This window comes from Zootermopsis nevadensis, unplaced genomic scaffold, assembly GCF_977971745.1.
Source record: "Zootermopsis nevadensis isolate Lab colony 2312 unplaced genomic scaffold, Znev_1.0 Znev_ptg000012l, whole genome shotgun sequence".
Taxonomy (NCBI): Eukaryota; Metazoa; Arthropoda; class Insecta; order Blattodea; family Termopsidae; genus Zootermopsis; species Zootermopsis nevadensis.
Window position 1 is genome coordinate 14,034,280 of NW_028259144.1, and position 22,696 is coordinate 14,056,975.

Here is a 22,696-nt window from a genome sequence, read left to right on the forward strand (position 1 = left end):
GCCTTTTTTTAGAGTTATGACCTGCCTGTGTTCTAATTGGTTCCACTGGCAATGCAGTATTGCCCCGATTATCCGACCTCGCCTTATTCGACGGACGTGCCGTGAGTCATAGTTACGGATTGAATTCTGTCGAGGCGCGGGCGTGACCTTGCCACAGCGAAGAGGAAGGAGACTCAGAAGCAAATACCCATTACTAATTTCTTAATAAAAGTTCTTTCATTTACAAATCTACGTTATATTAAATACAGTATTTGTTTGTGCGATTTTTTCATTTGATGCCGTATTGTACTTTATTCTTTTTATAATACCGTAAAGTCCTCGTCTTTTTCATTAGTCTTCAAAATTATTCGAAATTTTCGATTATTCGACCGTTCTTCGGTCTCGTTTAGGTTGCATGATTGGGACTCTACTGTACTTGTAAGATTTGAGGTTTTCACAGCGGTGAGTATGATGATTTCTGTCTTCTGGGTTCTTGCATGAATTCATCGCCCTGATGACGGAGGCAGTATGACCTCTGAAACGTTGGTAAACATCGACCAGACTACACAGCGCAACAACCTAGAAGACAGAAATCTTCATATTCATCGCCCTGATGATGGAGGCAGTATGACCTCTGAAACGTTGGTAAACATCGACCAGACTACACAGCGCAACAACCTAGAAGACAGAAATCTTCATCGCCCTGATGATGGAGGCAGTATGACCTCTGAAACGTTGGTTAACATCAACCAGACTACACAGCGCAACAACCTAGAAGACAGAAATCTTCATATTCATCGCCCTGATGATGGAGGCAGTATGACCTCTGAAACGTTGGTAAACATCAACCAGACTACACAGCGCAACAACCCAGAAGACAGAAATCTTCATACTCATCGCCCTGATGATGGAGGCAGTATGACCTCTGAAACGTTGGTAAACATCGACCAGACTACACAGCGCAACAACCTAGAAGACAGAAATCTTCATATTCATCGCCCTGATGATGGAGGCAGTATGACCTCTGAAACGTTGGTAAACATCAACCAGACTACACAGCGCAACAACCTAGAAGACAGAAATCTTCATACTCATCGCCCTGATGATGGAGGCAGTATGACCTCCGAAACGTTGGTTAACATCAACCAGACTACACAGCGCAACAACCCAGAAGACAGAAATCTTCATACTCATCGCCCTGATGATGGAGGCAGTATGACCTCTGAAACGTTGGTTAACATCAACCAGACTACACAGCGCAACAACCCAGAAGACAGAAATCTTCATACTCATCGCCCTGATGATGGAGGCAGTATGACCTCTGAAACGTTGGTTAACATCGACCAGACTACACAGCGCAACAACCCAGAAGACAGAAATCTTCATATTCATCGCCCTGATGATGGTGGAAGTATGACCTCCGAAACGTTGGTTAACATCGACCAGACTTCTTCGGCCCAACAACCCAGAAGACAGAAATCTTCTTTCTACTGTACTTCTTTTTCTGAAGCAAATGGGCATAAGTTAAGATGAACGAGGGACATAATTGGAGTGCTTACTTCCTCTCTTATTGAGACTTGTTGGACAATTGGTTGGCAAGAAGACGCATGCGTATGACGTCGTTTCTAGTATATGGAGCCAATATTACAGCGCGGAAGGAATCCAAGATGATGGTACTCGTGAATCTATTTAACTTTCTCTCTCCTACCCCTCACCTTTTTCATGGCCGAAACTTGCAAACCCTTTACTGAAGTTGGTATGAAATCCCGATAAATGGTGAAAATATCTGGGGCCACAACTGTCGGTGAAGAATTTTCTACGAAATGGGACCTACTGGTAGCGTACTTTAGTTACAAACATTCATTCGAGGCGTGGGTATAACTGGGAGGAAATATTAATGTTATCACAGGGATATAAGTTATGGATATATGAATTGCATTTTGTGGCTCAGGATAGAGCCTAGTGACTATGATGAGGCTTCCATAGCCAAAGGAGTTTCTTGATTAGGTTAAGGGCTGTCAAGAGCCCAAACAACATTCAGTATCGTTTAACTGGCTAGTTAGGATCATGCCGTGTTATTTTGTTCAGATTCTTTGTTTGTTTCATTCATTTACTAACGGATATTTTTATTGGCTGCTGGGCTATTAAAATTGCGTTGTAGTTTGGTGTTTCGTCAAGATGGAAGGACAAGAACTTCTCTGTTGATTATAAGTAAAACAGTCGGCATCACTGGGCCTCTGCATTTCATGGTGGTTTAGTTGTACTTACAACTACTACCGGAAGTGAAGGGGCCATATGACGTAAGACTGAATGCTAATTACAAAATAGAACAAAAGAAACGTAAAAAAAGAGACATTTCCTCTTGTAATTGTAAAATGTTTCGTGTTTATTAAACACTTTCATAAAGTCATAGTATTGAAGGACGTTACAAGTCCGTAAAATGCATGGTTACTTGAACTGAATGTCCCGAAGGTCGTGAAAGTGAATCTTCTCGACCTTGTGTCATAAAAGAAATGCGTAACTCGGAAGCTGCTGTTTAGTTATCATTTCTGGCGCAGTGCACCGAACCTTAACGACAATGGAAATATGGACCTACATATCCACGTGTCGCGTTGTCACAGCTGTAACTCCCCCCCCAATCCCGTTGGCACCGCTTCAAGATTCTGCGAGGCCAATTCCGGTCTGAATGCAGCAGAAGCAATGGTTATAAGAATCTGAGGTAATACGACTGCCTACTGTCGCGAATTAAACACGGAGATGCGTCACAAAATCGAAAAAAAAATATTAATTTCGTATGCTTTTGAACTTGGTACATTAAATACACCGTCTCTTTTTCGGACTAACGGCCACAATCTGCAAAGGTTTCGTGTTTCTGCTGCAAATGTGCAGTTGATTAACTTTGACAGTGATAGAGCCTGTCACCTGATTTTGTTCCTGCAAAATCAACTTCTAGTCCCAACTAAGGATACAAATCGCTGGAGTGATCTTAAAGTTACGCAACCCATTCCTGACATATGTTCCATTTTCCTTACGTACACTTCTATGATCCTCTGAAGTAAACCAACAGGTGGAGAATGTGGAGCATTTCAAGTACTTGGGACGACGGACGCTCTATGCACCAAGGAGGTAAAAGCAAGGATAGCCATGGCCAAGGCAGCTTTCGTCAAGAAGAGGATACTTCTCACTAGCAAGTTGGGCTTGGAGATGAAGAAGAAACTAGTGAAGTGTTACGTATGGAGCAGAGACTTGGACACTCAGGAAGAAGGAACAGAAATACCTGGAGAGTTTTGAAATGTGGTGTTGGAGAAGAATAGAGAAGATCAGGTGGACGGATCCAGTGACCAACGAAGAAGTATTGAGGAGAGTCAACGAGCAAAGAAGCATTCTGCAGGCGATTACACGAAGGAAAGCTAACTGGCTGGGACATATTATGAGAAGGAATGGGTTACTGAGTGATATCATCGAAGGCCAGGTTGAAGGAAAGCGAGGACTGGGAAGAAGATTGATACAGCTAACCGACGATCTTAAAGAAGGAAATAAGATGACGTTCCAGGAATTAAAACGAGAAGCTGAGAATAGGGAAAACTGGAGAGCTCTTTTTGGGCAGAGCAATGGACCTGTCGTCAGACAGAACACTGAATAATAATAATAACACTTCCATAGGATTAAACTCTCTGAAAAGAAAGCTTTCCTTCTTACTTTCGTGAAGAGAGCAGCAAAATTTGACGAATGTGTCCATATTTATTTATTTACTTTTGACGCTTTTTTATTAGCTCAGGCGAATAGCTTCGATTGAGAGAATGGTAGTGAATAATGAATCGGAAAGCATGTGGAAGGAAGCGGTCTTGGCTTAAGTTAAGGTACTATCCCGGAATTTTCCTGGAGGGACTGAGCAAAACCACGCAACCTCTCAGGGTAACCTGTCTTCGGTCCGATATTTTAATCCGGGACCTCCCCAATACGAAGCAGGAGTGGTAACCGCTCGACTACAAAGTTCGGTCCAAACTATCGTCAATAAACACCGAATGTCGACCGGAAAGGTTTTTGTCCTGCACACTCCCTTTGTCGCAGAAACGGGTCTTCAGACGAGATACTGTCAGGTTTTGTTTTTTTTCCCACAGGAGAATCGGGAAATTCATCCCCAAACTATATTGAATTGCAACCACCAATAAGTATTTTAATATGGGTTGCGTGCCTTTTTGATCATCTGTATTTGTAGTCCAAGCCGTAGTGCATTGCTTGTTTTAATTTATGCTGCTGTCGGCATAAAACTGGAATATAAATGCCAAGTACGCACGTCCTCTCTTACTTTTCAGTTTGTGAACTCTGCAATTTACAGGAGTAAATATGTCGTATAGTCGGCGCAGTGGTTTTTGGCCGGTGGAGAAGCTGGCGGACGGGCCTACTCTGTGTACCTGAGGTGGCACGGTCAGTGCATTTCTTCTGTTTGGGCGTTCAGTCCGAGACTCGCTCCTCAGCACAGTCAGCATTATACTATCGCACAAGAGACTCGCTCCTAGCCTTCCGCTTGAAAATTCCACCGGCCAAAAACTACTGCACCGACTATATATGCCGACATTGCCAGAAATTTCAGATTAAACTTCTCGTCTGTAATCACAGTATAAACGTCTCTACCAAAGGGGTTTTCGTGCGTAAATTCAATGGTACCCTTGCGTATTTCACACATGTCTCAAGGTTCCTGAAGTTTCAAAACTTTGAATATAGAAACCACTGTTTCTGAATCACTATATTTTTCTATGTCCAGAGAAGTAGATCTACTCATTATTTGAAAACAATTTAATGGGCGCTTTCGTCGTGGGAACATGGAATCTTTTGTTACAGTTATGTCACAGTTAAAAGAGTTACGGCTTGTTAGAAGGAAGGAAAGTATAAAAAAGGACGAAGTAGTTGATTAAACACAAAAGGCACGGTTAGCAAATCCTTCCCGCGCTTTCGCAACTTTACACCTCAGAACCTGTCTCATTTAGCAATCAAGTTTCCGTTCAACGTTCGCATTCGATGCCGGCAATTGGTGACAGGACAGTCCTCCTCGCATGTCTGATTTTCAGCATGGCTGACTGACCTACTAACGCACTCCATGGAGCAGAGTCCTTGAGAAACTAGTAGTTGCTCAGCTAGTTAAGAAATGAAACCTAGAAGTTTTTGCTGTGTTCACGAAAGCCAGACCATATCATGCTCCGCTTTATTCAGACTCATCTGAGTGTTGTTCCCCCTTTTACGTCCATACCCCCCTCCAATTCCCTTCAGACTTTGTAAATATTTTTTTTATTTCTCGTCTTCGCGTTTACTTGTCGAACGTTTGGTCTCTGCTGCAAAAGTGTCAATTGCAGTGGACGCAAAATAACTAAGAGCTTGGGCAACGCCATTGTGAGAGGGGAAGGGAAGCTGGAAAGGGCAAGGAGGAGCTTTTACAGAAATACTAAAAACATTTTTCCCTTTTAATTTCGACACAGTCGGTGAAATTTCGATTCACTGACTTTTACGCGGTTCCTGCACTGTAGTTTGCGAACCAAAGGAACGATAAGACACTGGCAGCGTAGGCGCAAGCGCTTCCTCCACATCGTAAACGCGCTAATCTCACATCAGATGATAAAAGGAAGCGCTGAATTATCTCTCCACGTGTGCTATCATTTTCCGTCGATCTCTTCTACGTGAGCATTGGCACTGTGGGCCAGTGCCAAGTAATACCGCGTGTGTAAACACGGAGAATGCCTTTCGTGTCGCGTTAAGTCGTGTCTGTCAGGTCCCGAGTCGTGAGACACTGATAGTATCTGCGTATATTATTTGTATATAACACATGCTAACGACCTTCAACTTCGTATGCACAGCTCCAGGGATAAAGTTCAGATGAAAGTTAATTTGTGAAGAAATCCGGCAAGCGCAACTAACTCGAAGAGGAAGTTGCCACACCCACACTGTACGCCATTTTGACGGAGGTTTGTAGGTCTTGGCTTGACCAAGTCGTTCGGTGCGCAGCGGAGCGTGACTTTGGGTCACATTTGTTCCACAGTCGCAAAATATGGGTCTGCTCACCAAATGAGAGATCCTTTAGTATTTACATTTACAGGAAATTTTTTCTTCATTTTGTCATGATGGATCTTAGTGCAATTCGAATCATAACCCTTGTTAAAAGTCTAATTTAAAATTTACCTGCGTCTGAAGATTGGCCTTCCTTCTGTTCACATTTATCATTGTCACTGGACATTTCCTTGTAATGCGAAGCATTCCTGCGTAGATTTTGAGAGCTACCATGTTGGATTCTGTTTTGGAACCTGGCAAAATATGAGATAGTACCTCAACTGTCTGTAGCCGAAGCTCATCTAAATGATATTTAAATCTTTCCTTCCGCAAGGAGAACACAAAGATCTTTCTGGCCGCCTTATCCTGGCGGTTCCTACTGGAGAGGAGACAACTGGACTACTGCAGTCAGTGCCTGTCTTCAGAGTTACGACCACTTCAACGATATCAGTGTTCGTCCTAGACTTTTGCTTGGAACTATCCGCATAGTGGCTACAAGTTAGGACAAACAATGTGAATCTTGAAAATCGAACCCGGGACCACGATATTGCGACGTTCGGTTGGTAGCTTTGAAGTGTCAATTCACTGAACGCATTTGATGCATCAGAGGTAGAAAGGGTTGACACAGCAGCAAATTCTCGCTACAGCACAGACTGCAAACTACATAATTTGTGGGCGATTACAACTGTTAAAGCGGTAACAGGACTGACTCGTCTATTGAAAGGGAGTATTACAAAAGTTGATTAATACATATATATGAGCCACAATTTTGCCTTTTCTTATACTCTGAAGATCATAACTAAAGTATTTCACACACCATATGAAACTTTAATACATTCATAGATAAAAATAAACCCAAGCATCACTTTAACACGGATATTTGTGGCCAAAAGGTGCTGCACTCCATTGGAGTTCGACTGTGTAGTAGTAGACCGCAGAATACACCACGTTCGCTGGTGGTATCTCGTAATAAAACCGTTGTATTCTGTTGCCAGCTGTATCCATCTACGATCAGGCCCGCTTTGTGACAGTCCTCGTTTACGTCGCTTTACCATGGAACCATTGGTAAAGATTTACGTCGGTTTAGGATCTGTGTTCCCTCCAATTTTCAGAGTTTTAGCTGTGTAGCTGCATGCGCGCGCAGCTTAAAGGGAACCTTGTTTAAGGCACGGCACTGCCCAGCTGCTTGTTTCGAAAAAGACGCAAAGAATTATAGGTCAAGTCCACTTTGCGACTGCAGACTGCAGCCTAGCCTGTCATGAGCCAGAGGTTGAATGCGTAACTGCGTGCTTCCGCATTACTCAACTCCGACAGCGGTGTCAGCGTTCCTTTACTACATAACCGGACAGAAGGACTAATCACACGAAGAATAAAGTCTGTAATCCATCCACGAAAATGATCCCTCCCGTGTTTGTACAGCATGCATGTGTTCCTACGGGAAATACGTAGCCGGTTATTGCACCTGGACTCAGCATGCGAACGGACGAACATTTAACTGGTATAAGTACCATTATTAGTCGTCCTACACCGTGAGAATCAGAGTGAAACTTCCCATCAGGATCTCGCATGCTACTTCCGCGGCACTGACATCACACGCTTTTCGAAGAAGTGTAGCAGACTGTGGACAACGCACTGTCGACCTCCGTCAATGTTGGAATGAGACGAATTGTTTTAGTCGTGCCCCCCCTCCCCCCGATGTCCTCTGTCTCTGTTGATGGTCGCTGCTGCAGTAATCTGAACCGTGTTCCTCCCAAGTACGTATTAAGACTTGTTGGCCACCACAAAAATTTGTGTTTCATCACTTCGACTCTCTGGAGCTGTGTATGCTTGCGCGACCACCAATTAAATTCGATAAATCCGTAGAGTCGAGTCCTCCTTGAGAAACTGATAGTCGAAAGATCTCCGTGCATTTTACGAAACCGAATTTTTTTTAATATGCTGACAAAACTGCGGTCTGGACAACCGGCGTTCGATTCCTAGCAGAAAAGGGTTTCTGTCTTCACCACTACACCGAGACCGGATCAAGGGCCACCCCAGCCTTCTACCCAGTGGGTATCCTCGATGGTAAAGCGGCTGGGGCGTGAAGCTCGCCCATATAAAATAGTGCCGGTGTTAAGAAATGTCACCACTCTGTGGCGTGGTGCTCAGTTACGTACACCATTATTAGCGAATTGTTCTTCATTGATAAGTCCTGTACCTGTTCAGAATGAACTTATAAAACTACGGATCATTTTAATCTTTTGACAGGGGATGAAATCGTATTCAGAGAATTCGTTGTCGTAAACTTTTTCCTTAATTTTTTGAAGGAACGTTATGTGTTGATGAAACTGTTTGCAGGAAAGGGATATGCCGTTACCGTGCGTATGTGGGTCTACTGTAAACGCGTAGGTACGTGCAGGGAATCTGTTACGCAAATAAGAATTGAGTAATGCTGGACTTTTGACATCAGAGACACAAGGGTTCTGCGAGTTTACAACATTTTAAAGGGAACACAGAACAATGCAGGCTATTCAGAGATATGGGGCCTGAGAGAAATAAGCAAGGATTAACATTTAAATGCTTATTAACGTTCCGCGACGTCAGAAATACAAGAGACTGAAAGAAATTGAAGTGATCTAAACACTTAAGTTGAATTGTTTACAGAGTTCAACCAAGTGGTGTGTCAGATATTAATATGCAGCTGAGAACCGAGGCTGTGATAACGTGCTGGCTGGTCCGGCCTAACGCACATCACAAAGTGATGACATGGATTGGAGAATTGACTGAACCAACGGCCACAGTGCCACGACAGTGTCTCATAATGACTGCCCTGGCATTGAAGCCTGGACGTTTGAGTGATATTCTAGCACCAAGTTGCCTGTGCTGAACATACGTGAACGTAACAACTGTTACATTACAGTTTTGTAGGCAGGAGAGACCGCCACGGTGGTCTAGCGGTCAGAACACTAGGATTGTAAGCCTGGGGTCCCGGGTTCAATTCCCTGTGGTGCTCAAATTTATAACTTGTGTTGGGCAAGGCCGTGGTCTAGGCATCACGGAGTTTTCCTCCGGGGGCTTCCCCGGTTTCTCCGTGGCATCCCAACAATTACTCCACTCACACACAGAAGAAGGCAATGGCAAACCACTTCTGATCATCTCTGCCAAGAATGTATATATGTATGAGCAGGTCCCTGACAACCTGAAGAGGTTGGAAGGATCCTGTTCATAATATATGGACCTGTCGTCAGACAGAACACTACAAATAAAATAAGGCAGGAGAGAGATGTCGAGAAGGAGACGGGCAGATTGATCTCGCCGTGTGTTAAGAGTGTATATGGTCTAACTCACTTAAACGCAGAAGACTTGATTTCTTTATGTTATTGTAAAACTTTGTTTTTCACTCTGAAGAAACGGCAGCGTGGAATGGGGATGTCTGAGAAGAGGCTACTGAGGAGAGCTTTGGACTTAAAAGAGAGGACATAATAGGCCAACGGAGAAAACTATTTAGCAAGCAGAAGGGAGGCGACAAACCGCAAGACAGGATGGTGAGGTGGAGCTTGCGTGAGAGATACAAAAAACATGAAGATAAAAGCTAATTTGGAAGACCTAGGTATAGTTGGAAGGACATTATTAAAATTGGCCTTGAATTAATGGGGACGGGTGTGGACTAAATTCGTCTAATTCAGTATTCCTCAAACCTTTTCACACGCAGCACACCACAAAATTTCGCCTCACGAAACTATACATACTGCATATTGATCCATGCCCTTTAAGAATGCAGGTATATGAAAACAAAACATAACGAATGTTGAATAAAACTATCGATAAATTGAAGTGTTGAGCACTGACCTTTACCGAAAGATACTTCCTCATGGTGCAGGCGATGTACGGTTACCGAGTCGTTAGCATTTTACAGTCACTCGCGCACACCTCAGGAGCACACATGGGACTGTCAGGCCAGGTATCCGTTACCAGCACGACTGACGTCCGGATTGGCTTTCTTACCGCTTGCAACTTAGCCTTCACCACCACCACCACCACGTGAAGAGGTCATCGCACCTAGCAGCGCCGTGCTGCGGATACTGTAACAAATACTGACCTTGCCTTAATCTACCGACCGAATTTTTGTCAGTGTCGTATTAATGAAATTGACTTTACTTTCATTGAGCTACGTGTACAATTCAATGAATTATATGCTACTTTCTTTTGTATCACTTAACTACTTTTCTATTATTTATATTTATTTTTTTAGTGTTCTGTCTGACGACAGGTCCATATGAACAGGATCCTTCCATCCTTTTCTCGGACTGGGACCTGTTCATATACGTTCTTGGCAGATGATCCAGAAGTGGTTTGCCATTGCCTTCTTCTGTGTGTGAGTGGAGTAATTGTTGGGATGCCACGGAGAAACAGGGGAAGCCCCCGGAGGAAAACTCCACGGCCTTGCCCAACACAAGTTATAAATTCGGGCACCGCCGGGAATCGAACCCGAGACCCCAGGATTACAAGGCCAGCGTCCTAACCGCTTGACCACCGTGGCTGTTTTTTTAAACAGATTTTTACTGCGTTAATGTGATATAACCCAGACTTTTTTGACGTCAAGGATCTGGTTTCAAGTAGAGGCGTAGGGAGTATGTATTTGTGGGCTCTTTGATTTCAGTACTTAATGTGAACGTTTAGTGGCGAAGGAACATCCCAGATCATTATTCGTATTCCTAACCTTCAAATGCAAACTTCTTGTCTCTCCAGCGTCCGTTTTTTTTCTGAGGCTTCAACGTGAATCTATTTTATGTTACGTTACTGACCTGGTGACAAGTATACCAGTAGGGCTCCTGGATAGGCCTTTTAAAATCATTTCGTGTGTCATTGTGTCTGTCGCCAGAGGCTCATTTTTGGAAACAGGATTCATCGCCGGTAGGTAAGAGGGACGGTCTATTACGCATTCCACACGTTACTTCTGGAAGGATAATATTAAATGAATGTTAGAGAAAAAATGTGAGAGTATTTGGACTGAATTAATTTGGTCATTATAGGGCCCAGTAGCTGGCTGTTGTTAATACGGTAATGTCCCTTGTGGTTTCATAAAATACAGGGAATTAATTGACCAGCTGAGCAACTGTTTACTTCTTCGTGTAGTTGATTGGTTCGTTACACTAAAACTGTATTTCGGTCTGTGTGTGTTCACTTTGCACGATGTTGATATCAAATGTCAGACTTATCAGAAAACGTTCGTCTTCAGCGACGCTCGCAAAATTAAACTGCAGTAGCTTCGTGTTCAATCTTTTCCGAGCATTTTTTCTTAACTGTACGTGAAATAAGGTACGTTATTCAGAAACGATACTATTTTCCGGTGAACGTCCTGTTATTGAACGTCTTGTTAAACTGATACTGTGGACTCTGACTTGCAACTTAGCAATGATCCGGAAAGAAGATTTTCTGCTAAGTCATGTCAAACAGAATTTACTTCATATTCTTTAGCGTTCGTTCAGAGGTGACAAAGCTAATTCCGTGGAGCAGAATCCTTATTCAAGAGCCAGTTGTCATTCACGTGGTCAACAAGTACCTGACCTTTTATGGAATCACGAAGTTCATGACATCTTCACAATATAAATCCACGGTCCCTCTTCTAAGCCATATGAATTTGATGCACAGAAATAATTATTTAGGGCCTGATAAAATAATTAAGCTAAGCCGTTATGGTAAGAGAATGCGGGAATTAAATACGAATTCCGAAATATCGTGTTCTAAGAAAGAAGAAGCTCAGGACGTTGGAGAGAATTGCGCAGTTAGGAGTTTCGTAGTTTATTCTGCCGCGCTGAGATACCTAGATGCGTTGGGAGGATAATATTAAAAATGATCTTAAGAAAATAGGTGAGAGTACTGGGCTAAAGTGGCGGGTTTTGTCAACACGGTAATGAACTTCTTGGTTACATAAGAGGTGACGCAACTTGAATTTCGGGTGCTAGTTCTCCTGTGATAAAGCGGCCAGAGCTTAGAACTTCACCTCCTCCTCCTTCTTCTTCTTCTTCTTCTTCTTCTTCTTCTTCTTCTTCTTCTTCTATGGCTCTCCGGTCCGCGTTCGGTCCATGGCCTCCTCAATTCTCCTCTTCCATTCGGTCCTATTGTTAGGTCCATTCTATCCGAGGCTTTGATTGAGGTTTCGAAACATCTTCCTTTTTACGGTGCAAGGTTGTTAGCGTTGTGACCAACCCTGAAAGTGGAGGACCAGGGTACCTGTCTTAGTCTGACCTCTCCCCCTCGACCAATCTGGCTAGGGAGGCCCTACCAGTAGCTAAGCTACCGCCAGCATAGCTCTTGGGATCGCTGAGATACTCAAGCCCCACCACCACGACAAGGTGCAGGTACCATTTAGTGGGGAGAACTTCACCTTCACTCCATGTTATCTTACTGTGAGTCCCTGCAGTTGAAGTGAGTACTTGCACTTACGGTCTGTTCGGCCTTTGCAGCGTGAAAAAATGCATTTCCGAAGTGGCTCACCCACGGAAGAATGTCGCTCATTAACAGTGAGATCGACGGCTGTCGGCTTAGTATGGAAGCAGTTTCGCCATAGAGGCTGGCTGTCTTCTGGGTTGTTCCGCCGTGTAGTCTGGTGCAAGTTTACCTACGTTTCAGAGGTCCTTCCTGTCTCCATCATCAGGGCGATCGCTCATTATTCCAAAAGACAACCATCTTCATACTCGCCGCCGCCATAAAACCACAGATCCTTAAAACTGCGCCTGTTCCTGATGTCTTGAGTATGAAATGTCTGTCCCACGGAAACCCGGAAATGACATCGTCCTGTAATAACGCCCCATCTCGACGAGAGGTAAATCACAAACTGCTGAATTCTGTTGTAATAAGAGTGCATGCTCTCCAGGACTGTGTTCAGCCACACCGAGACTTTTCCCGTTATTTTCACTCACATAATGTAACAGCTTGTTTCCCCCGATACGTTTCCATAATTCTGATGTAGATTGCACTTCGTTACAAGATCGACGCGTGGACGCTGAGCGGTAACCAACTTAAGACACTGTCTCCATCGGGAACACCCACGCCGCTTCTGAAGTTACGAATCTATGTACACATTCGGTAAGACGCCTTGGACGTGTGCTCAGCAATTCGCAAGGCACAGCATAAACTAAAGCGGATACACATCTAGTTTTGGGTGTGGAATGATGAGATCAAAAATGCAGACAAGTTTTTGTCTTTTCTTTCTTTCTTGGACCCAAGTGGAGACCTAGGCTTAGTTGGGAGGATAGTAGATTTTAATGGAATGTGATATAAGAATCGCTGTGACTCCCTCTCGAGTTGGGCGGGCCGACCGGTGGCAAACATGGTTTGCAAACATTAGGGCCCGGTCCGACCCAAGGTACGTCTCGTTAAGGAAGCAAATATCAACGCCGTGTTTGCTGAGGAACTGTTCCAATTCCCGCTTCCTGCCGCGAACACCATCGGCATTCCAACAAGCCGGCCGCCTGGACTTTCCCCTGTCTGTCGTGGGCCTGACAGCCCTGCTGAAGTATGAAAAGGATGACGGTTTAAAGGACAGCTCGGAGGCGATCCTCCCCCGCTGGGAGGGTGGAGGCTGCGGATAGAAGACGGCGTGTCAACTCTACGCAGGCTGACTTGGGAGGGGGTGAGTCTTTCTGGATCGGGGTGGTTGGAAGTTCACCACCGACACTTCAGGACAGGTGGGCTTACACGTGCCACCCGTCGGGGCAGCTTGCCGCTCGGTCCGTCTTCATATGTCGGATGAAGTGGGGGTAGGTTTCTCCGTAGCCTGAGCCTCGGACATCGTGGTTCGAGTCAGGACCCAAGTTCTCCTGTTAGGAAGAAGGCTTAGCTGGGGCCGATTTGGGCGCTGTAGACGTTAAAGGCGAAGCAGATCTAAATATCATTTAAGATGTCGGTCCGTACCGCGAAGAAAACATAACTCTTCACCGTTATAAACATAAAATAATTAATGCTTTTAATGAAAGAATCGCTGTTTGCGATGATAATTTTACGAAATCCATAAATACAAACAAAGAATTATTTGTTGTTGAAGCAGGTGAGACAGTTACCGTTCAGTTTCAAGGGTCAGTGCAGCACCGTGAACGGAAGGGAGCGTTCTTAAGACGAAAGTAACACATTAACTGGAACGCTGATGTTCTGCGGGTTCCGGAGGTCCTGGGCGCGTGTGCCACAGTTTGTTTACCGCAGTATGAAGAAGAAGAAGAAGAGTGTCGGGCTCTATGGTCCCATGGTCAATGTGGTTGCAGTGTGACACGCATGCAAAATTGTTTATGTAGGTCGGAGTTAAGCAGGTCACTACGCAGCCCGCATTCTCGCCGCCCGCACGCTGTGTCTTGGGCTTGGGCTAATTAATCTGTAGCGGGTGAACGCACCGCCGCGCTATGCCGTCCCCACGCTCTCGGAGCAATTCAGTTTACGTGCAGACTTAACAGCCGAAACTACGCAGGAGTTAAATATATATAAAACGAAGATACACACGAAAAAATAGACGAAATCAGTGCAATTTACGTAATCTATTTGGTAGTGATTATTCCGACACAAATCGAAGTTGTGGTATATATAAATATATATCGAATATAAATAATATAAACAATTGGAAAGTACCATGGTTATTATAAAATATTACTGAAAGCAACAAATCTCTGCAGGCGATATTAGCAGCTGATGCGCATGTAACAGAGGTCAATTTTTAATAGGAGTCGGTATTGAACAGATAAGTGAGATACCGTGTAGGGACTCCAAGGCTAAATTTTCACAAAGGAAAGGAAAGAACTTAAATCCAGGGTAAACTTTAAGAAGGAACCGAGCATAAAGGTGATAGTTACCTCCCCCTACGTAACGTGTGAGATAATGATGATGATGCTAATGATAATAATAATAATAATAATAATAATAACAATAATATTTCATTCCTCAAGTTGGGCCAGCCCATTTCGGCTCTAGTTTCCCCCACATCTGCCTTCTCCATCCAGATCCCAAGGAACGCCATGCCATGGGTGACAACTGACTCGTAACATGGGCCATGCTTGTTTACGGATCGAAATTATCTGCAAACGAAATACGGTTCTAAGCGACCAGTTTGCGCTATCCCTAGAAAGGCGTTTGAAATTTCCTACTATTTGAACGTGACGCAGGCTTGTTGCTGTGCCCCCCCCCCCCCCCGGGATGCAAACATTTTTTATACGCAGTTCTAAGACGCCTGGGAAGAAAAAACGTAAATAACGACAAAGTGTTTTAAAAATATACAAGAATTAATAATACAATCTTTTGTGTGTTTCAAATGTAGGAGCAGTACTGACTTAGTGTAAGTGGATCACTGCAAGGAATGACCGCTAGAATAAGTAGCGGTATTGCGCACTGAAGACGCATTCCAAGTGCCCTTACTCATTATCGTGACTGAGTTGTACTGATTTAGTAGGAGGCCCTAGCAGTGAAAACACTGACGCGGTAATCATCTGAATTCCTGGAGTTGTACTGCCTTATAGGACAGAGCAATGTGTTGATACTTATGTCACGTGTTTATACTTCACAGTGGCATAACGGTAAAGTGCAAACAGCGAATTATGCTCTTTGAATTTTAACTTAGGCGGCTAGCAAACGAAACAATACTGCTTCCTTGTTACTACATCTCAGCTAGGAAAACACCTTCAAAGACTGCAGGTTCTCAGAAATGCTGACTTTTCAGATTTTCTTATACTTAATAGAGAATTACAATACCGTTTATATCTCATTTGAGTTTACCAACGATGTAATAAAGCAGAAAAACTTTAGAATAATTTAACTGCAGAATGTCACAAGTGGTAATATAGCAGTCACTGTGCTTAGAAGGGTTAGAGTAACACTGTGATAGTAGATACCCTAATACCACAGCTAGCTTTTTGATAAGAACGTAATTAAGTTAATTCCCTTTCAGTCTCAGAAATACCCCAGAAATTCTTATTTCATCTCATTTTCAGTCTTCCAGATAGCTGTACCGCTTCTCAAGAGGTTTCCCGACCAAATTTCTTTATAGATTTCTCGTCTCCATCCTAACTACATACTCAGTCAGTCATAGCGAAAAACACGAAGTTGCTCGTTGCACTGGAATTCACAATAAGGATATTCAGTGCCTCTTTCTGTGGTCATCTAAATTATGCTGGGCAATGTCAGTTGTCTGAGATATGTTTGATAGACACCACTGTTCAGTTTTCAGCTGCTAAGTGACAGATTTTAATGCATTTGCTAATATTGGGTTACGTTATGCGAGGTTAGCGACGCGCATGCGCACTAGACCGCGCACAATTTTCAGGTGTTAAGGGGTAGATTTAGTTGAATTTGGTGACGTTGGTTTATGTTAGTGAGGTTAGTCAACTACTATTCCCGTATTCAGTGAGTATCTGGCATTGTGCTGTACCAACAGATTTTTATTTTATTTCATTATTACAGCGACGGTTTGGATAGAACCAGTCAAGTTCTCTGTACTCCATCAGGGCTACGTTTTCTGCTTTTATTATTTATCATATCGAATGTCTCTAGAGTACTTTATTTTATTTATTTAATGTTCTGTCTGACGACAGGTCCATATGAACAGGATCCTTCCATCCTTTTCTCGGACTGGGACCTGTTCATATACGTTCTTGGCAGATGATCCAGAAGTGGTTTGCCATTGCCTTCTTCTGTGTGTGAATGGAGTAATTGTTGGGAAGCCCCCGGAGGAAAACTCCGTGTTGCCTAGACCACGGCCTTGCCCAACACAAGTTATAAATTCGGGCACCGCAGGGAATCGAACCCGGGACCCCAGGATTACAAGGCCAGCGTTCTAACCGCTAGACTTTATTAGGCTTAAATCTTCGAATTATAAATTTGTTCGTATTTTTTAGTTTTTCAGGTGCACTCTTTATGTTTAAAAGCTAGCCTTTCCCAGTTTCATGTCGGATCGTGTGGTACACTTAGCCGAGTCTGGGTCTGACGTTTGAAATCTGTTCGTCGGATTTCATTTAAGTTGGAGACTCATGCATTTATAGTTGCGTGAATTACTTAATGCCCGCGGTGAATGTTTTAAATTGTGAAATCTGTTGGTGATTCCCACACTCTTTTGTCTCTACTTAGACTAAAAATCACCTGTAATATTCTTCCTTTCGAAAGTTCCGATCGAGTTATGCACCTATTGCGTGTTCAGAGTGTCTCAATTTGATTGGGATGAAATTGGCTATTGGTTCCAATCTGACAAATACGATAGCAATGAGACGACATTAAAATGAAAGTAGGCACGTAGTTTTCTAACCTTTCACAGCCCTTCTTTGAAACATGTGCGTGATGTAACTGTACATCTTTATAGCTTTGGACTGTGTTTTCAAGAAGAGACTTCTTCACGCGAAGACTGGGTACAATTAATGTGCACGAAATGAACACATCTTTCTGCCTGTCCGTGTGTTCCGTATTCCAAAATGGATTTCGATCATATTTGGTGTGGTTGGTACGCCAGTGAAAGTTGTGGAGTGAAATTCAGTATGATCCGAACCAGCCTATTTTTCATGGGATTCATAGGCGTATATTGGAGGATGATATTAAAATGGATCTTAAAAAAATATGATTCAAGTGACTCAATATAAGGACTAGTTACTGGCGGTTATAAACCTTTATGTTCCTTAAAAAGAGAATTTATTGGACAGCTTAGCGACTCTGTAGTATTTCATGGAATTAATTGATTTACATGTAAAGAAATGCAGTTCAGGCTGTAATCGGGTTTCACTCATGTGCAGTGTAGCCTGTCATTTTTTCTGGGACAATGACGAAACTTGAACCGGGGGGGGGGGGGGGTGGGGGGACGGTCGTGGCCTGTCATACTGTTGGTTCACACGGTGGTATTATCGATGTTGATATTCTGGGTACAAAAGCCAGTTGGTCTCACAGGTAGATACAAACGTTTCGGAGGAACGTACTTCTCCGTCGTAAACCCTGAAAATGGAGGAAGTAGTTTCTCCAAATCGTTTGTATCTACCTGGAAGACCACGGAACACTTGTGTTAGATAACTGACGAAGAGAATCGATCAGGGAAAGTAGACCTAATTACAATGATTCAGACACTTTAACGCACAGGCCTTCGATACATCGCAGTGAACGTCCCTAGTAGGAAGGAAACTTCTGATGTTTCATTTGCTTGGTTTTATGCAGTAAACACTTTGCCCGCTGTTGAGTAAACTCACTTAAGTGTGATATAATTCACATGGGGTGAAACATCGGGGTTTGTGAATTAATTAAGTTAACAACCCGCTGCTTGGTCCGAACATGTTAGGATCCGAAATGAGCAGACCTCCATGATTTAGTGCCGTTAATGCAAGTAGCGGATATATTTTCCACGTCGCATGTCTGATTATAATGATCATCATCAAACGTAAATAACAATTGCAAACATGTATTTGATATACCGCGATAATGATATTAATTTTAAAAAAACTATATTATTTTGGAACAATTTTTCGTTTATATCTTGATGTTCGACTAAACATGTACGAAGTATATAAATTGTAACACATGCTGATTTCCAGTATCTTGTGAGTTCACTCATCGCCCTGATGATGGAGGCAGCAAAGACCTCTGAAACGTCGGTAAACTTCTACCAGACTACACGGCGTAACAACCCAGAAGACATCCATCTTTATAATTTAATTTAACGATAGGCCTATTATAATTGTATTTGCTTTATAATGTATTCATAATTAGATTAGTCAGTTCATTATATCATTGAATTTTCTATTTCGGAATTGGAATTCGTTTCACTCAGAGAGCGACAGCGTATGTGAAGCAGAAACGGGACAATCTTTAAGAAATTTGAGAGGTGTGCTGCTTTGCTCAGTAGGTGTACTCTCCATGTGAAGCACCGTAAGAAATGATAGCTACGCGACGCTGGTCAAGCGAGCTGCGATTACACGGAGAGAAGTCTGAGCCCATTCGTAGTGTTCTCGTTCTTTCAAACAGGCCTACATCCATTTGTGATTCACGAAGCGATAATGGTGTACGGAGAATGTGAAGGTAAAACTCCGCGTATTTTCAACCTCGATACCACATGGAGGTCAGTTGCCATCTTCACGCTTCGACAGATTCCCCCCAAGGCGAAAGCGCCCCTGTCAAGGGCAGTCGCCCTGATAGTGGAGGCAGCAAGCACCTCTGAAATGTCGGTAAACTTCTGCCAGACTCCACGACGCTACGACGCAGAAGACAGCCATCTTCGAAAATAAAAGTATTTGAAAATAACCGTATTTTTCATACTTGGACATTTTTTCGTTTTAAGTTTCCATTAAGTGCCAGTTAGGAGCTAGACTGAAAAATTGTTAATAATAATTATTGTAAACATCTGGAAATTAATTGCTTATAATACCTGTCTTACGGTTTCTTCATAACCGAAATTTCTGACACCCCATTACCACGGTGTAAGTATTAAATGGCGTGCTCCCGATAAAGTTTAATGCGAAAAGCGTTTGTATGACACGTAGAGTTTAGTCAGTTGACTCTTTCCCTGGGGAAGAAGCGCCCGGAACATGAAACTGACCGCCCACTTCTTGCTTGTTCGTTCCTACTTCCGTTCTGGCGTCCGTTGTATCGTTGCCGGCCTTGACTGTTCGTGACCCGTATCTTGGCGTGTTTTGAGGATCTGCACAAGACGTTCATGAACCACCAGAGTGTCCACAGCGTTACTTCGGCGAATTCGACAAATGCTTACATTTTCGTATCATTCTGTAGTTCCCCAAAGCTTACCATAGGCCTGATTATTCGTTGCGTATCGTTGAATATTATTACATTATATTATTTAGTGTTCTGTCTGACGACAGGTCCATATGAACAGGATCCTTCCATCCTTTTCTCGAACTGGGACCTGTTCATATACGTTATTGGCAGATGATCCAGAAGTGGTTTGCCATTGCCTTCTTCTGTGTGTGAATGGAGTAATTGTTGGGATGCCACGGAGAAACCGGGGAAGCCCCCGGAGGAAAACTCCGTGTTGCCTAGACCACGGCCTTGCCCAACACAAGTTATAAATTCGGGCACCGCCGGGAATCGAACCCGAGACCCCAGTATTACAAGGCCAGCGTTCTAACCGCTAGACCACCGTGGCTATCGTTGAATACCATAGGAAAATTACTATTGCCCCTGAGATCAATATCTTCATCGGGAATCGAACCCAGGAGAGTTTTTCGTTGTTGTGGCCTTGGCTTCTCTAATCTCCGCTGAAACAAACAAACGTTGTCGTGCGTAGTTTCTGAGGTACAGAATCCGCCCTCATCGTGACTCCAACTCATGACATTCTTCTGGAGTTTGACCTTGTGTTCTCTTCTTGGCCTCAAGGATTAAGCATTTCGAGCTGGAAGTCAACATGCAAATGCACGCTTTCAGTTTTAGAAATAAGATCAAAACACAGCTATGCTTCTTTTGCTATAAAATAGTTAAGATTACGTTAACAACGACGCCGATTATTTTCCACGAACGTTACGCACACACGCACATTGTAGTCTGCTCCAGTGAACAAGCAACTGATTTCCCTTATCACTCGTCGTTTGCTAAAAAGAAACGTAGGGGACTCGAGCCTTTGTTGATTGGATGGATGAGAAAAACATTTCATTCGATGAAAGTGCTGTGAAAGTTGAACTTCTGGCACAGGTTAAAAGTTATGCCGGCATGTGTAATGAATACGTCATAGACGATCATTCAAACGAAGCCGGTCGCGTGGAGTAGTCAGAGAAAACCCCGCAGCGACTAAATTATTACTGGCGTCAGAAAATGACAGTGTAATTGGGTACTGTGAGTCTTCCTGTTGAAATAAAATTGGCAGGAAAATTTGTAGGCTTATGCTTTGCTAGACGTTTTAAACTAGACTGTCCTGTACCTGGCGGGAACCACCTAAATGCGTGCTAGTGTACAGGCCATGCGATGTGGCGGAACGATACGAACTGCTTTGTTTGTGTTAGGATTGAAGAAGGGATGGAGACACTAATTCTGAGGTTAAGAATGCCTGGAGATTCACCTCCACTTGCAACTCATCTTTATGACCGGACGCTTAAGCAACGTTACAGTTTGCCTCTGCTGATCTAATGGACCAGAGCCCTTCTTGAGGCGCTAATAGTCGCTCGAGTAGTGAGATGTTCCGAATTTTGTGGGGCCATAGGATTATTATCGTGTACAAGTTATAACTGTCTGTTGAACAATTGCAACTTGGCCTGTGAAATTTGTGTGATGTTACAAATACAACTGAACTCCAAATGCGAAGTTTGTTTGTGTGACTAGAGCAGGAAATGCTCGGGACATTTTAGGAAATTCGAGAACAGTGTGCTCGAGAGAACATGTGGGCCTGAGAGGGAGGATGGAGAAAACTGGGTGGGACGTGTAATATATGTGGTGTATTATGAATACAGTCATACCTCGTTTTATTGCGCTTCGCAGATATTGCATTTCTTACAAATTGAAGGTTTGTGGCAACTCTGCGTCTAGCAAGTCTATCGGCGCCATTTTTCCAACAGCATGTGCTCACTTCGTGTCTCTGTGTCACATTTTGGTAATTCTCGCATTGTTTTTAAACATAATGCTACTGCACACTTAATAGACTACAGTATAGTGTAAACACAACTTTTATATGCACTGGGAAACAAAAATATTCGTGTGACTCGCTTTATTGCGGTGGTTTGGAACCGAACCCGCAATATCTCCGAGGTATGTCTGTATATATATTAAGACAGATAGGAAGTGAGAATGTGAAGTTATTCGTGGTGGAGGCTGCTAGTGGGCTACTGCCAACACTGTAACGAATTTAGGGTGCTAGATAGGCAGGAAGTGTCTTGACTACTTGAGTGACTAAAAGCTTTCGAAAAGGATTCTGTTTCATGGAGTGAGTGAGTGAGTTAGTTACTTGTTTCTGTTTCAGACATTCTGATTGCGACAGGAAATGCATTTACTCTTGAATAGAAGACTGGCATTCTTTGTAGAGGCTGGATAAATGCCACTCTTCTATGCCTTTGCTTCACGATTTTTCGTCTGATGGAACTGTTTCCAGCCACAGATTGTTCCACATCGCATAGGTCTCTCTTCTGTATTCCACAAACCTTACAAATGTCGGCGGAAACCGCAAAAGAATTTTTCTTTTCAGCCGGTAGTCTTGTTCATGAAAATGGCCGCCCACCCTATAAACTTAACAGGCTTCGGCACGCAACTGTGCCCGTAAATTGCAAAAATGCACCTACTACTTGAACATGTCTGTCCTCGTGGAACAACTCGAAAACCACAACGGATTTTTTAAAATCAAATTTGATATTGGGACGTTTTACTCTATTTTTTTTAGAAATCCCAATTTTGGTTGAAATCGGACAGCAGTATCGGTAACGTTTCATGACGTCCTAGTTCTACGTTCCTCCGCGCGTCTCGAGCGTAAGTCGTGCGTGAATATTTATCGGAGCGAAAAATGCCTTAAATAGAACTAAATAGGATACATAAAATACGTTTTATGCCTCACACGTAATATGGTTTTTGAGATATCAGGAATGTTTATCCTATTTTATCTCAACTCATCGCCCTGATGATGGAGGCAGCAAGAACCTCTGAAACGTCGGTAAACACGGCGCAACAACCCAGAAGACAACCTTGTTCAGACTCGCCGCCGTAGAAAACTCAAATCCTGCTTACTGTGTTATGTTACTACAAACTTTGTAAATTTGTTGAT

General features: G+C 43.2%; 2 protein-coding genes across 6 annotated transcripts in view; one reads left to right on the forward strand and one right to left on the reverse strand.

Moving 5' to 3' along the window:
• Positions 1–9,992, reverse strand: part of haf (leucine-rich repeat and fibronectin type-III domain-containing protein hattifattener) — a 45,163-nt gene extending 35,171 nt beyond the window's left edge. For both annotated transcript variants that reach the window (XM_022064395.2, XM_022064393.2), the window contains exon 1: positions 9,847–9,992. In XM_022064395.2, the coding sequence (XP_021920087.1) occupies positions 9,847–9,870 (24 nt within the window). In that variant the 5' untranslated portion in view covers positions 9,871–9,992. The remainder of the gene's footprint in view (positions 1–9,846) is intronic.
• Rab3GAP1 (RAB3 GTPase activating protein subunit 1) overlaps positions 1–22,696 on the forward strand; it is an 82,593-nt gene that overhangs the window by 48,223 nt on the left and 11,674 nt on the right. The gene's annotated exons all lie outside the window — the stretch shown is intronic.